The sequence below is a fragment of the Eucyclogobius newberryi genome, unplaced genomic scaffold (assembly GCF_026437365.1).
Source record: "Eucyclogobius newberryi isolate DKJ021-1_F unplaced genomic scaffold, fEucNew1.0.hap1 SCAF_1, whole genome shotgun sequence".
Taxonomy (NCBI): Eukaryota; Metazoa; Chordata; class Actinopteri; order Gobiiformes; family Gobiidae; genus Eucyclogobius; species Eucyclogobius newberryi.
The window spans coordinates 25,882,260-25,896,080 of NW_027315723.1; the positions used below are offsets into that span (position 1 = coordinate 25,882,260).

Here is a 13,821-nt window from a genome sequence, read left to right on the forward strand (position 1 = left end):
GTCTGACTTTTTATGACGACAACAGTGGAAAAGAAGTGGACAGCTGGAGCCAGAGGGTGAGTTCTGACAGGAGAGACGTTACCATGCTTTTCATAACAATAGAAATGCTGATGAGAAACTGGGGGGGGGGGAAATGATGCATTTGAGGAAATGCAGAGACAAATTAAGATGCCGGACCTGCCACAGCTGCTGCGTTTGTTTTGTAAGCATTCCCGAGATCACGCATCCACAAAAGAACACAGGTGTTTCCTAGGTGATGTTTCGGGCGAGGCTAACAATGGCAGATAAAGAAACGAAAACAAAAATAATTCTAGGAGTGAACAATATTCGAAACTCTAGCCTGTATTGACGTGAAAGCGAAGCGTTAAAGCTCACTCAAAAATGTCCTTTAAAATCTATTTGCGAAAGCTAAAGCATTTAACGTACAAGAATGTGTTAAAATGTAGGTTCATTAGGGTAAGGATTTAGTCAAATGTATTTATTATAAACCATTTTAGTTCAAAATAGCTTTCGTTTAACATGAACTTGTAGTCCCTTGTATAGATCAAATCGTGTTTGTTAGAGATTTTTTTTCATCCAAGAGCAAACAATAAGGCTATATTTAAGTTCCACAAGGGCTTTTTCAATTAGAAACTGGACACAAACATTTATTACAGTGGATAGCCGCTTAGTGCTTGAATAAACTTTTAGATTCATAGATTCAGTCATTTGTTTTCTTTCTCTCTACCGTTAGAACACATACTTTCATCTCTGTTGCTTGGCCAGACCATCCTCAGTTAGAGCTGTCAACGTAACCGTATACTGGCATTTTAATCCCGATAAACCCGCACAATGCACTTCCCATGTTTTCCACTCGCCCATCCAAAACAGAAAACCCAGGATGTCCTTTCTCATCCTCCGTGTCAGCGGGACATCTACCTAAGGCAACTTAAGAAATGAGACCTAACTTCAGGAGGCAGCGGTCATCTGGTGGCCGAGGGCGTCGAGTGCAGGGAGACGGACTGAACGTGTCGCCGGTGCCAGTACCAACAGGCGTCTTGGCATCCACGGCCACAACAATCCATCTGTGATCTGATTAGGGACTTAAAGTGTGGAGCATCGAGGGCATCGGTGGGCCCCATCGCATTTTGCAGTGAGATATTGCTGCAGAAAATATTGCGACAACTGGCTATTTTATACTTAAACCCCCAAATATTTCAACCCCAAAATCTTTACAAAATGATCAAAATGCTTTAGACTTAAACAGATTTTTCTAGCTTATCAATTGTGTGTATTCACTCCATACCTGGTGAAAACTATGCTACAATTGCACCATCAGCCCCAAAACATGTGGCTAGTTTCCACTGGTTCACATTGGAGCGAATCGGGACGCTCCGAAAGTGTCTCTACTGTTTTAAAGGTGGAATGGACGATTTTTTCAGCAAATTTTTTATCATATTTCCTCGTGGCATGGATAAATCATTTGTCCTGCCACGTATCAATCATAAAACGCACCTACCGCTCACCTGCAGCCGCGTCAGGCTCGTCCCCACGTTTCCGCGTGCCTAAGCGCATGGATCTATCATAATATAGTTCCCTCAGTGTACGGGGCAAAATGAAGACGGAGAAAGACAGTTCGAGCTGACGCAGAAGTGGACAGAAATCTACGGGAGACGAGCGATGCGATGCGCTCCGTTGCGCTAATAAACAAACGCACGTGTGTGTTGTATCAGTCCACACGGGGGAGTGCGCATGCGCACTTCCGCCCGCGTTCTCAAATCGCCGAAAAATCGTCCATTGCGCCTTTAATTGAACCATACCGACCCGTTTAAAGGGGCCGAGGCAGACTCTGGGGTGTAGTAGTGCAGTCTGGCTCACTTTTGGCTCTTGGAACGTGTTTAAGCGACATGATTAGATAAGAGAGAACGCACCACAAACCTGGAATTACTGAACATCTTTTTGTGAATTGCTGATATCATCTTTATGATTAAGTGTAATGCAGTGGTCCAAGCAAGGTTTTAAATATGCCAGCCTTTAATGGATGAACAGTCTAACCACTAAGCCACAACATTCCCTTAAATGTAACCAAACCTTAAATAACACATGGGCTGTAACAGAATTACAAACAACAACACCAAAAACTACTTGAAATTGCTTATTAGAATCATTCATAAGTCAACTATTCATCCCTCTATCAAACTACAGTTAAAAGTCTCTCTACTTCCCCCACAAAATTAAACATTGTATTCTATGTAACGGGCATGCAGACTTTGAACGGAGGCGCGTGTACCTGGGATGTGTTTGGCCCAGCCGATGTTGACGACGAGCTCGCGGTCGGCCAGGTCGCACAGAGTGGTCAGAGCCTTGATGTCGCTCTCTGGGACAGTCGGGTCGGGCATGGCGAAGATGCTCTCAGGCTCAGCCACCAGCAGGAGAGACACCACTTTGTTTTCGGTCACACTACCAACTGCAAGTAGAAAATGTAAAAGGGATTAGAATTAGAATTAGAATAAAGGTAAAAAGTAGTGAAAAGGAATATTATTGCGGTTCCTGAATCGTTCATTAATTGAGACAACAGAAGGCAAGACTAAGTATTGTAATGTTTTCAATGTTTTACTAACTTCAGATCTCTATATAATCAAAAAAAAGAAGAAAAAAAAAGCAGCAATTTAGAAATTTCAGCATAGAAATGTTGAATACTATTTTCTTTTCTGGTACAAAAGCTTCAAACAAAATTCATTACATCATTTGTTATGTTATATATCTGTAGATGAAAGGAAAAACTATTGTATCATCAACATTTCTGTAAGAATTGTCCAGTAAAACCTAAAACTAAATTTTTGCCTTCATCAAATATGCTCAGTGTGTCTAAAAATGTCTTTAAAGCAGGCTCTGATGTCCCTCACATGTATCTGAGCGGTTTTCACTTGTCTAAACCACTTTCTTTAACATGTATTATATTCTGAGGCTAATCCGCAGTTTCTCCTTTGAAATCACATCATGTTCTACTTCACTTTTGCCTCCATTTCGGAATTTAAAGGGTCTAAACTCACCTATATCTCTGCAGTGGCAAACCATACTTCTGTTATATAGATTCGGTATCTATTTAACTATAGGCCTATGTAAATCTGATATTGTCATTCAGAGGAAACCAATATTGTAACTCGAAACCAAATGCCGATTTCCTCCAATTATGTTTCGATGTTCAGATTTCCAGTAATGTTGCTGGAGCATTTGGCATAACTTGTGTTTTTTCCTGTAAACACATTATTCAGGTTTCTTACAATTGTTGAGGCGTTAACATTAGAATGAGCAGAGTCATTTCCTCCGTCATGTTCTTCTCGCTGCACGTCACAGTCCACTGGAGATGCAGAGTGCGTGCTTACATGTTTTCTTTTGGGGCAAGGCGTTCTGTGGATGCAGGTACGGGCTGTTCTCTGCGTCTATCCTCCTCTTGTACTTCTGTCGGCCTCCGCGAACCCGATCCAGACGAACACCTGCCAGAACACAGAGTCAAGTCACATGTAACTGCTGCTGTCACAATACTGGCATTTCAAACTCAACAAAGGTTTGCTACACAATACTGATTCGGATACCACACATGCTGTCAATTTAAACACATAATAATGGCAGTTTCTTTAATATTAACATGTGGTCTCAGTATACGAGCTCTGACATAGATCAAGGAAAAGTCTAAACAACAGGGTTTTGCGAAATAAGGCCGACAAGGACATTTCTTTGCAAAGGAAATCATTGCAGTATTTGCAATTTACTAATTGCAACCGTTCAAATTGCGGTTTGGATTTGATTGCGTATGTGCTATATACATGGACTTGGGTTAGTGGCAATATTGACAAATGTTGATATTTATTTAGGGTTTTATGGTTTTAACTATAGACAATATTCTGCAGAAATGTGTTTGAACATGTCTTATATAACGTATTGTAAGTTTAAATGATCAGACAAGCGTTAAAGATCTGTAAGAAAAATATTACAAAAGTATAGAAATATCACCTTATTCCCTAACTTGGAAGTTTACAGCATAGCATTTTTTTATATTATGAGCCATGGATCTATTATGTAATGAGCGCTTTTTTCAGCTTTAAAAAAAAATATAACCAATAAACTTGATATTCAAATAGAGTATCATCTTCCAAACAACATTCACAATGTTATCTAAATGTTGACATATTGCATTTCTAAGAAATGTTTAGAATAACCAACTAGCTCACTTTTATGGGTCAAATGCAGCAAACAAATTTCTCTAAAAGATATTCACCCAAAAATAAAACACAAATAATCAACGATGAAGGCAAACAACGGCTTAGCAGCTCAATGTTGCTCAATAATCGTCCCTCCAGGCTCAGAGGAATGCGCCGAGGGGCCCGAGGAGCCCAAAGCTACGCGGTCACATCGACAACACACCTGTAACACAAGCTGCACAACTTTAGGAGCAGCTGATGACAACTGCTCATCCTAACAAGTCCGAGGACAGCCGGATCAGCGCAGCCCAGGACGTTTAAGAGAGCGCCGTTTGCTCAAGAGAATACCATTAATGCTTGTAAAGGAAACATGTCTCTCTGACTCTGAAGTCTTCAATAGTGGTTTCGAGTTACCTGTGTGCGTGCGTGTGCGTGTGCGTGTGTGTGTGTGTGCGGGGTGTAAATTGCCATAGTGGCGCTCAATAGATCTATAAGAGCACTCCAGTCAGAAAGAGGCTCTTGGTGGGTATTATTTGCCACTTGACACCTCCCGCTAACACCCTATACACCTCTGAGCACACACTGCTTCCATACATCGAGTATTTTTAGGGCATTATATATTTGTGGAGCGCGTGTGTGACAATTTCTGAACGAGTTTCATTTTACACAATGGCATATAGTTTTAGGCCTGCCTAACAATTATTACAAATGAAAATATATCTTAATAAATAATAATGTTGAAACTGTTTTATACTTTTTAAATACATTTTTAACCAAATAAAGGTTTAAAAAACATGCTTACTAAAGGTTTTTGTATATATACCTGTATACACAAATAAAACTCTCTGGAATTTGTGTGTGTGTGTGTGAGTCTGTATAGTTCATAATAAATATTATACTTTTTTATTGTGGATAGTCGATATAATATAGTCAAAATAATTAACATATCTATGACTCATTAATTAGATTATCCTCTACATGCATTCAAGACCGGAAAAATAAGATAAGTTCCCTAGTTCAAGGAAAAGACACACGCAATAAATTCCATTCCAAGTTCCATCTATTTGATATTGTACGTTAAGTCGATTTAGTAATTATCATGACGGGCCTATAAAGCTGTTAAATTGTGCTTTTTAACACACTTTTTACCCCTTTTGTCCTTGTATTGGTTTAGGTACGCCAATATTTTTGGAGCTATAATTCTAAAAACGTGTTTCTATTCTGATCAAAGCAGTTGGTTAGAATTTAGACTTTGCTAAACTTAAAGGCATCCAGCGCAACTGTTATGAAGCTTATTTTACAATCATTGACAATTACAAAGCACATGATAAGATAAGTTTAAAAATGTTGGGATTTGATTGTATGCATGTCTGTTTATTGCATGTAGCTATAAACATACTTGTTATGGGCCTCACAAACTCTTAACTTTAGGTGATTCAAGCCCTCTGTACAAACCTAAAAACATGCTTAAGGCTAAAATCATGTTGTTTTTCTACTATATTTAATTTTTGTCGTTTACTTTAGGCTAGATGTGAAGGTTTGGTGAAGTTTTCCTGAAAAGCTGCCCTCCAGAAGACAGGTGGGCATTAAAGAGATTGCTCAGGTCAAGCTAACTGACCCGCTGGTGCTGTCACAGAGGGCCCATAGTAATTGTGGATTAACCTGGGTCATTGGCACAAGATTAGACGATGGAAAGCAACGTTTCTGTGGCATCATCACAACTGTTGGCGAGCTGCGCGTTGAATCTAATAAGTTTGAGGGGGGAGAGTGTATACGGGTGTATTTGTGTGCTGTGGACCTGCCATAAACACACATTGGGCTAAGTGTAACTCTTCACAGCGGAATGTGCTGACAACTAAAAGGCCAAGAATAGCAGCGACAGGATAACAAAACAGACACAGCCTTGTTAGTCTAAAATGGATGAATACGTCACGCCTCGGATCTATTTTCCTGTCTTTCATCACTGTCTTTCCCTCTCTCTCTCCTGCTCATGAGAGGGCTTTACACATTCCTAAAACACACGATCAGACAGGATCAGAGGCAGTCATTCTTCAGCTGATCCAGACTGAGCCGGGTTACTCTGTCCCGCTCCACCACTGCTACCAGCTTGTATTTACTGTAAACACTCCCACGCTTCTCAGATATTGTGACAAATGTACACATGAGCTGCCGGTACAACGCAGCTGCAGAGGTTACGACTCCTTTCATGATCCTGATGGTGAAGAAGACGAATGGGAAGAGTTTTCTGACAGTGGCTCAGGAGCGTTTATCTATTTGCTTTTTACTTTATGGTCAAGAATAGATTAAGGTTTACTTTGAAATTCAATGTGACCGGTTCATAATATTGTTGGGCATTGACATTGCTTGTGGAAATATGCATGAGTGAGGGATTGACTGGTGCTAATTATCAGCCACGTTTGTGTCAGTCAGCCCATGGCAGCTGTGGCTCCAAAAGGAGCTTACCTCCGCTGCGTGTGGGGAGAAATGAATATGGCCTCATGTAGTGCATCAAGAAGCTTGTGAAGCAAAATAAAAACCATAGCCATCATTATGAGACTATTCATTGGCAGAGATGCAGAGATCAGCTGATAAAAGCACATTTGACTGGTTCAAATATACAGTTAATTAACCATGACCATTTTGTATGAATTTGAATAAGGAGATTTTTCTTTTGCCTTGCCTGCCAGGATCACACACAAAGATGTTGAGTCTGGAACTGTATCCTGTCTATACAACTCTAAAGGCCGTAATTGACAATCAGAGAAAAGCGTGGTCCATTTGTGTCAAAGCAGACATGGCGGCTTAAGAGTAAAAAAAGAAACGCTGAGGGTTGATTAACAGATTTCTGCAAAATCAACAAGTGAATTCTGTAAAATAAGTCATAGATTTATTTAGCTCTGGATGACAAAGATTATTCAGAGGAGATGTCTTTTGCATTTGCTATGAGTTTGCGGAAGTCTACTCTATTGTCTGGCCCCAGACCCTCCTGCATTGAAACAGAAAGTAGGAGGGACTGGCTCACCAGGCAACCTTTTCTTACAATTTACATATAACCTGGCAATCGGGTTTAAAGTTATTTATGTTTGAAAATACAAACTAAAATATAGACCTGCAATTATTAGATTGTATGTAAAGCACACCAAGACAAAACTAAACAGGAAGCAGTTTTTATTCATCAGAATTTCCCTTTTATATCATGTTGTGTTAAATAGTGTTTGTGACCATTTTGACCACAAATGCCAGATATGCCACTAAACACGGCTTAATCAAATCCTGCCTGAGGTCTATATGCCTTTAGCTGTGTCTTTAATATGTCTCTGAGCCGGCCTCTTAAACCGCACTGCTCCTCTGTCTTCAGCCTTTTACTGTCCCTCTCTGGGGGAAAGCGGGGCATTACGAGACACGATGAAGCGCGTTATGAGGGCCGCTTACGACTGGAGTTACGAGGGGCAGTTCGCATTTCACGGAGGTCCAGGAATCCCACAGGGCATCTGGAGGAATTTACGAGCGGGGAGGGAAGCGGGCAGAAAGGGGGTGTTGCAGGAGGACAGGGGAAGAGGGATGCTGTCAATGTCTGTGTACCTGTTAAACGCAACTCATTTAGAGAAAGGCCAGAGGAGCGCCACAACAAAGGTGTGCGCGTAAATGTGTTTTGACAAAGTTTACACAATGCTGAACTCTTGTAAAGATGATGGATGTCAGTCATTTAGAAAGTGATAGATCATGTTTGAGTGAATAACTTTAATCTATAGTCTCCAGCTGATATAATTGACTTTTTTTTTGGAACAAACTTCACTTTCTAACCGATCAATATGGAAAATTCCTTTAGTTGATTAGTTGTATCAATGGATTTGCAGTGCATTTTTATCAACTGTTTATTATTGTTTTCTTGATTGAGGTATATGTTTAGACTTTTAGACAAGGCATAGTTCTATCCATACTTTCTAAGCATTCATATTGTACTTAAAACACAAAAACACAAACAAAAATACCCTATACCCGTTTATTTGCCCCTCCCCGTCTCTCTTTTATCATCATCTGTTGGCCATAAGCAGCAGCAAGTGTTCCGAACTGTAGGAGGTGCCTAATGTTTTCCTTTTTAAGTCACTTCTAAATCTGGACAACAATATGTCAGCGGACAGGCACATAGACTGCAGACCGAGCACCTGACCGCACTTACAGACCCAGAGTGGAATTCACTATATGCAGCGTCTACATTTTAGCTCCAATTGTTTATTTCCTTCACAGTGTTGCAATGCCAAATGAATATACACTGTTTATTTTTCTTTATTTGGAGAAGAAAAGACTTATTTGATTACTGAGCTGCATAGTTGGGTTTAACCGTCAAGCGTTTTAAGTTTCGTTGCTACTATTAAGCGAGACATGAAAGGCATTAAAGTCAGTGTGTGACTAATACAGTGAAATCCAATCTGAGTATTGTTTTTGGGAATGTCCATGTTAAGAAATTGTCCGTGCTGGTTTTAGACTCAGTTGACGTATGCCTTTACAACCCGTGATTGGTTTGTATAAAAGTAATAGGTTATTTGGTAATAACTGACCTTCTCTCAACATGCCAACGGCCAAACACTTGACAAATCGACAGGCCTGGCAGGACTTCCTTCTTCTCTTTGTGATTTCACATTCATTGGATGCTGGGCAGCTGTACTCAATGTTACCTAAATCAGAGAAAGAGAGTTATGGGGAAATGTGAACAGTAAATGTGAACAAAACAAAGCTTTTGTTGTTTACTTTTGCTGTAATTGTTTGATTGGTTTATTTTGAGCTTATAGCACAGTGTAGGACACATATGGTTTACAATAATTACATATTGTTTGCATACTCATACTGCCATACAGGTGCACAAACAATTTGAATTTGAACGTCCACCATGTGTCCATGTGTCAAGTCAATGAGAAAAATCCTAATAATAGACAATGTGAGCCCTCCTCTGGTTTTGGGACTATGATGGGAGCCAAACGTGCGTTGGTTTGGTGGCATGGGGCCACTGGCAGGTGCTCTCAGCTGCCACACGGCATTAGGAACAGGAAGTGTCTGATGAGGCTGACATCAGATTTGTTGGTTTAATCTGACAGACTCTCATCCCGTTTACTCTTTGACCCAATGTGAAGCGGCCGACACAAAGTCGCCTAACCTGGGACCTGCGCCAACAGAGCGCAGTGCTATCCTTTCAGCTTTGGCCTAAACATGTTGACTATATACACGATTGCTGTACTTCTAAATTCTTATCAACTGTTTGCAAACAATTCTTTATTCAAAGACTCGGGCAGTTTAAGAGGCAGGGGGCGGAAGCTGTAAGATAATACATCAGGGCATGTTTTGGCTAAAACAAATGCTCATCACACCATGTTGCTTGTTAAACAGGTTTATACGATGCAGGAAGGCATTATCGGCCATGCACCATAAACTGTCACTAAGTATAAAACTGTGCTGGCCTGCATGCTTTACCTTGAATGGTCCTCTTGAAAAAGGCCTTACAGGCTTCACAGGAGGCCACGCCGTAGTGATATCCTGAGGCGATGTCACCGCACACCAGGCACAGGCGCTTGGCCACAGTGCCCAGCATAAACTCACACTTCACCTGCCCCTCGTCTTCTGTGAATCTCCTAAATACATAAAATGTAATGAGTCAAATATTCAACAAAACACTTTGCTACAGGCAGAGCTCACAGACCTGTTTGTCTCTGCATTGTTGGCAGTGCTGTGGCCATAAAGACTGGGAGAGTCCAGCCCACTGCTGTGAGGGTGGCTCTTGAGGAGCCCAAAGCTGGAGTTGGTGTCCGAGGAGGAGCTGGTGGGACTGGGCTGAGCTGGGCTCACGTCGCCCTGAGAGCTGGGACTGGAGGGCTCACGCTTTATAGATGTGGGACAGGTGGGGTCCAGGCCCCTCAGAGACATCCTGCCCAAGGGACTGCAAACAAACAAGCTCATTAATAAAGTGTACCTTTATGATGTAATGAATTAACAAATCTATAAGTATAAATGATTACGAGAGACTCTTAGATTATAGTCCTTTTATTTTATAATTGCTAGTTCCTCTTGCTTACTTGAGAAATCCATCCGAATTTGCCGTTTGTGATTTACCACATATGCAAATCTTCTGACTATTTCTCTACTTTGTTTTCAGGGGCCGAGCTTGCTTAGGCAAACGTATGGAAATCTCTAAACCAACAATCTCTTTCATTATCATATCAAATGGTATGTTTTCCATGCATATTTTACCATTAGTGTCCTTGTCCATTATCACTTTATATTTATAGTTTTCATAATGACATCCTTAAAGTGGGTTACCCACATATAGCAAGGTATTTTATTGTGGTATTACAAGAGTAAATATCAAAAGAACATGTAAAAGCTGAGGTGTAGAAGCTGTCAGACATAAGGTCTGACTTCCCTCTCACTCAATAAGACTGGAGTCAGCCATGTGTGTGCATGTAAAAATAAAATTCATAGACAGGCTCCCAGTTTTCGACATGTTCTCTAGTTTCACATGAAGTGGACATATTTCTGTGGAAGTGTCTTCATAAACACCCTGACACATACTGCCGTTCAACTGAGTGTCGCCAAAGTCTTTTAAATATGTCTGACATCTTTGTTGGTCACAAGGCACAAACATGTGTGAATAAACTGTACGCTGCACTCTGATCTGTCAGGTACATGTCAGTCTTGTTCCTGTCATGCAAATCTAATTACCCGCATCCACAAGTGATTTGACAGGCAAAACTTTGGCTCATCTTACCACCCCTAGAGTAAACCACTGCCACGGACTACTGACCCCTCTATGAGCCCACAGGGACCAGACCTGAAGAACAGTACGACAGCACAAACTACTGTCTGTGTATTCTTCTGAAGAATGAGGAATGAAGTGTTTTAAGAAGCCTGGGCCTGCACTGCGTGGTACGGTACTTTTCTGTTCTTACTGTGCTAAAGCTACTTCATTGGGCAGTTGGGTTTTCACAGAACACATTTTGGGAATTACAAATGGCAAAGGTGTGTTAAGGACTTTTAAAATGTAACTGTGTGTGTGTGTGTGTATGTGTATGTGTGTATGTAATATATATATATATATATATATATATATATATATATATATATATATACACATTACGGTATAACAAGAAACAAAGCACAGACTTAACCCAGTGCCCATAACAAGAGAGAAAACACCCAACACAACATTTGTAAAACTCAAAACAAACAAAACAAAAGGCTTCCAAACACTGTCACAGCCTTTGTTTGTCCTTCAGTATATGTCTTATTTCTTCCAATGAGGGCATTTGGCAGTAGGTCTTACTGTATCTGTATTTCAATCAAAGTAATGACATTTTTTAGCTGCCATATGCTCATGTATACAAAAACTTGTTTAACCTTTCGCATATGTTTCTCTGGGTAGAAGCCAAACAAGAATAACCTTGGGTCCAATATAAATTGCTTGGTAATAAGTTTCTCAGTTAAGTCTCTCAGAACAGCACCACATATAAGGAACTTAGTTTGTATTTGAATAATTATTTATACAAAAGAAAGAAATACAAAGCCCATTTTTCTTAATCACTCAAGAGAAATCTGACTTTTGATGATGATAATACGATTTTTCTTTTGAAATAGAGAAGAATAATTTGTCCACACAAATAATGTATTAATTTACTGAGCACATCACTCATTAATCAGTTTCAGAGCAGGAATGTTTTTAATGTTGTTATTTGAATTGTTTCATACATGCATGCTTGTCTAACCTAGGCTATCACAATTATTATTGAACTGATAAATCATGTTGTAAGTTGATTAAAAATGTAATTTTGTCCCAGCCCTCTAAAACACTTAAATGGTCCTGCTTTTACTACTTTAAAACCCTCTTTCCTCATGTCTTAATTTCTATCTCTTGTCATTACCTGCTTCTTTAATCCACTTTAGCCACTATAAAAACAATAGAGAGATGTAATTTGAGTTTCCTTTTAAAATGACTCACCGGTGCCGTTATTGGCCATCCATCACAGACATCCATATTTCTGTGTCGAGTCACTGACAGCTGAGATATACTTTATGTCCTCCCATTATAATGCATCAGGAATGTAGGCGGGAGGGAACTAGTGGCATTTAGCTTCTTTAATTAAATGGCCACGTAATCAAACATATTGTGACAGGTTGCTAATCTACACAGAAACGATGAGGGAAATTGTGTGTGTGTCAGTGGGAATTTGGGTTATCAGCGCTTTAGCCCTTTGTGGGTCAGTATCCAAAACAAGTCTAATTGCACCGTGGCAACAATGGCTAAAATGCAGCAGAAGGGGAAAGCGAGAGAGAGAAAAGGAGGAGACGAGGCTGGAGGATGTTACAAGAGGCAGACGGGTAGAAAGTGTGAAAAGGTCTAGGAGGGACAAAAAAGGCCCATTAACCTGAAGGGTGTTGAGACACTTTGAAACAGTCATATACTGCACAGACAATGACCACACGGCTGAGGCACAGCACTGCCAAAATCACAGTACAAAGTACAAATCGTAGCTCAACGGTGCACTATCTAAGTCTTTTTGACGGCGATGTCATTGCTTTGCCTGTAATCTTCCGCAGTTTGGTCAGATCTGCGGAGAGGCGAGCCCTCTCAAAGTAAGAACGCATGTTTTATCACCTGCAACTGAATGAACGTGGTGGGAGATATTGACAAAAATGTGTTAAAACATGTCTTTAAATGTTTTGGATGAGGTTTAAAGAGCAGACAAAAGTGAAAATGTCTGTTAAATGAATCACAAACGTTCACAAATATCACCTAATACTCTTATTTCATAGTGATTTTAAATAAATACACCGGTATATCATTTTTATTCAGCGTCTTGTTGCATTTTTTCCACTAGAAACAACACATATTTTGCATATCTTCAACCCAATCACTATAGTAGCAAAATTTCGATATATCGCCCGCCTCTAAACGTAACTTAGATCAGTTTAATGCCATACTGTGGTACATTACAGGCCATAAAATGATCTCCCAAGCAGAAGGCAGACCTCACGCTGGAAATGTGTCACAAGTGCATTTCTAGTAACAATAGTGGCCTTGGTATAACCCCGAAAGAATATCTAGGTCAGTGGGATTTTTACACTTTTACCCATGAGCCATTTAGTGATGAGCAGGGATCAGCAGAAGCCGCAGAAGCCGCAGCAGCCGCAGCAGCCGCAGCAGCCAGAGCGTAAGAGTCTTAAGCGAGGTTGACTGTCTGTTACTGGTTTACTCCACAAACAACATTGCATGCTGTACATGAGATCAACCACAGACGAAACCCTTCATTCGTCTGTCACTAATAAAGCCGCAGCACTTGGTGAGGTTTAGTTAAGTCGATCTTGAGGAGTGATCTGACACCAGGTAATAAAGATGGTGTGTGTAATGAGTGACTTGTTTTAATCATCCAGCATTGCAGCAGTCTTATCACATACTTTTGTTTGTTTTTGCTTTATGGCAAGAAAGCAAGATTCATTTGACTTTGCTTGACCCAATGCTAAACACACTGAAACTTTTCTACAACCTGGTTACTCTCTAATCCTTATCTGAAAACAAACAGCTTGAAACAATGGCATTTGTTCACCGGGCAGCGTAAATATCTACTTTCACAGCAGGCAATTTAGATAGAACTCT

At 40.3% G+C, this 13,821-nt stretch overlaps 1 protein-coding gene across 3 annotated transcripts in view; it reads right to left on the reverse strand.

The window, feature by feature from the left end:
* LOC140356454 (estrogen-related receptor gamma-like) overlaps positions 1 to 13,821 on the reverse strand; it is a 36,813-nt gene that overhangs the window by 8,289 nt on the left and 14,703 nt on the right. For 2 of the 3 annotated variants that reach the window (XM_072441417.1, XM_072441397.1), the window contains exons 2-6: positions 9,874 to 10,110; positions 9,648 to 9,805; positions 8,741 to 8,857; positions 3,366 to 3,476; positions 2,270 to 2,452 (exon numbers count right to left, since the gene is read on the reverse strand). In XM_072441417.1, the coding sequence (XP_072297518.1) occupies positions 2,270 to 2,452; positions 3,366 to 3,476; positions 8,741 to 8,857; positions 9,648 to 9,805; positions 9,874 to 10,097 (793 nt within the window). In that variant the 5' untranslated portion in view covers positions 10,098 to 10,110. The remainder of the gene's footprint in view (positions 1 to 2,269; positions 2,453 to 3,365; positions 3,477 to 8,740; positions 8,858 to 9,647; positions 9,806 to 9,873; positions 10,111 to 13,821) is intronic. The other variant, XM_072441408.1, reaches the window with a different exon arrangement.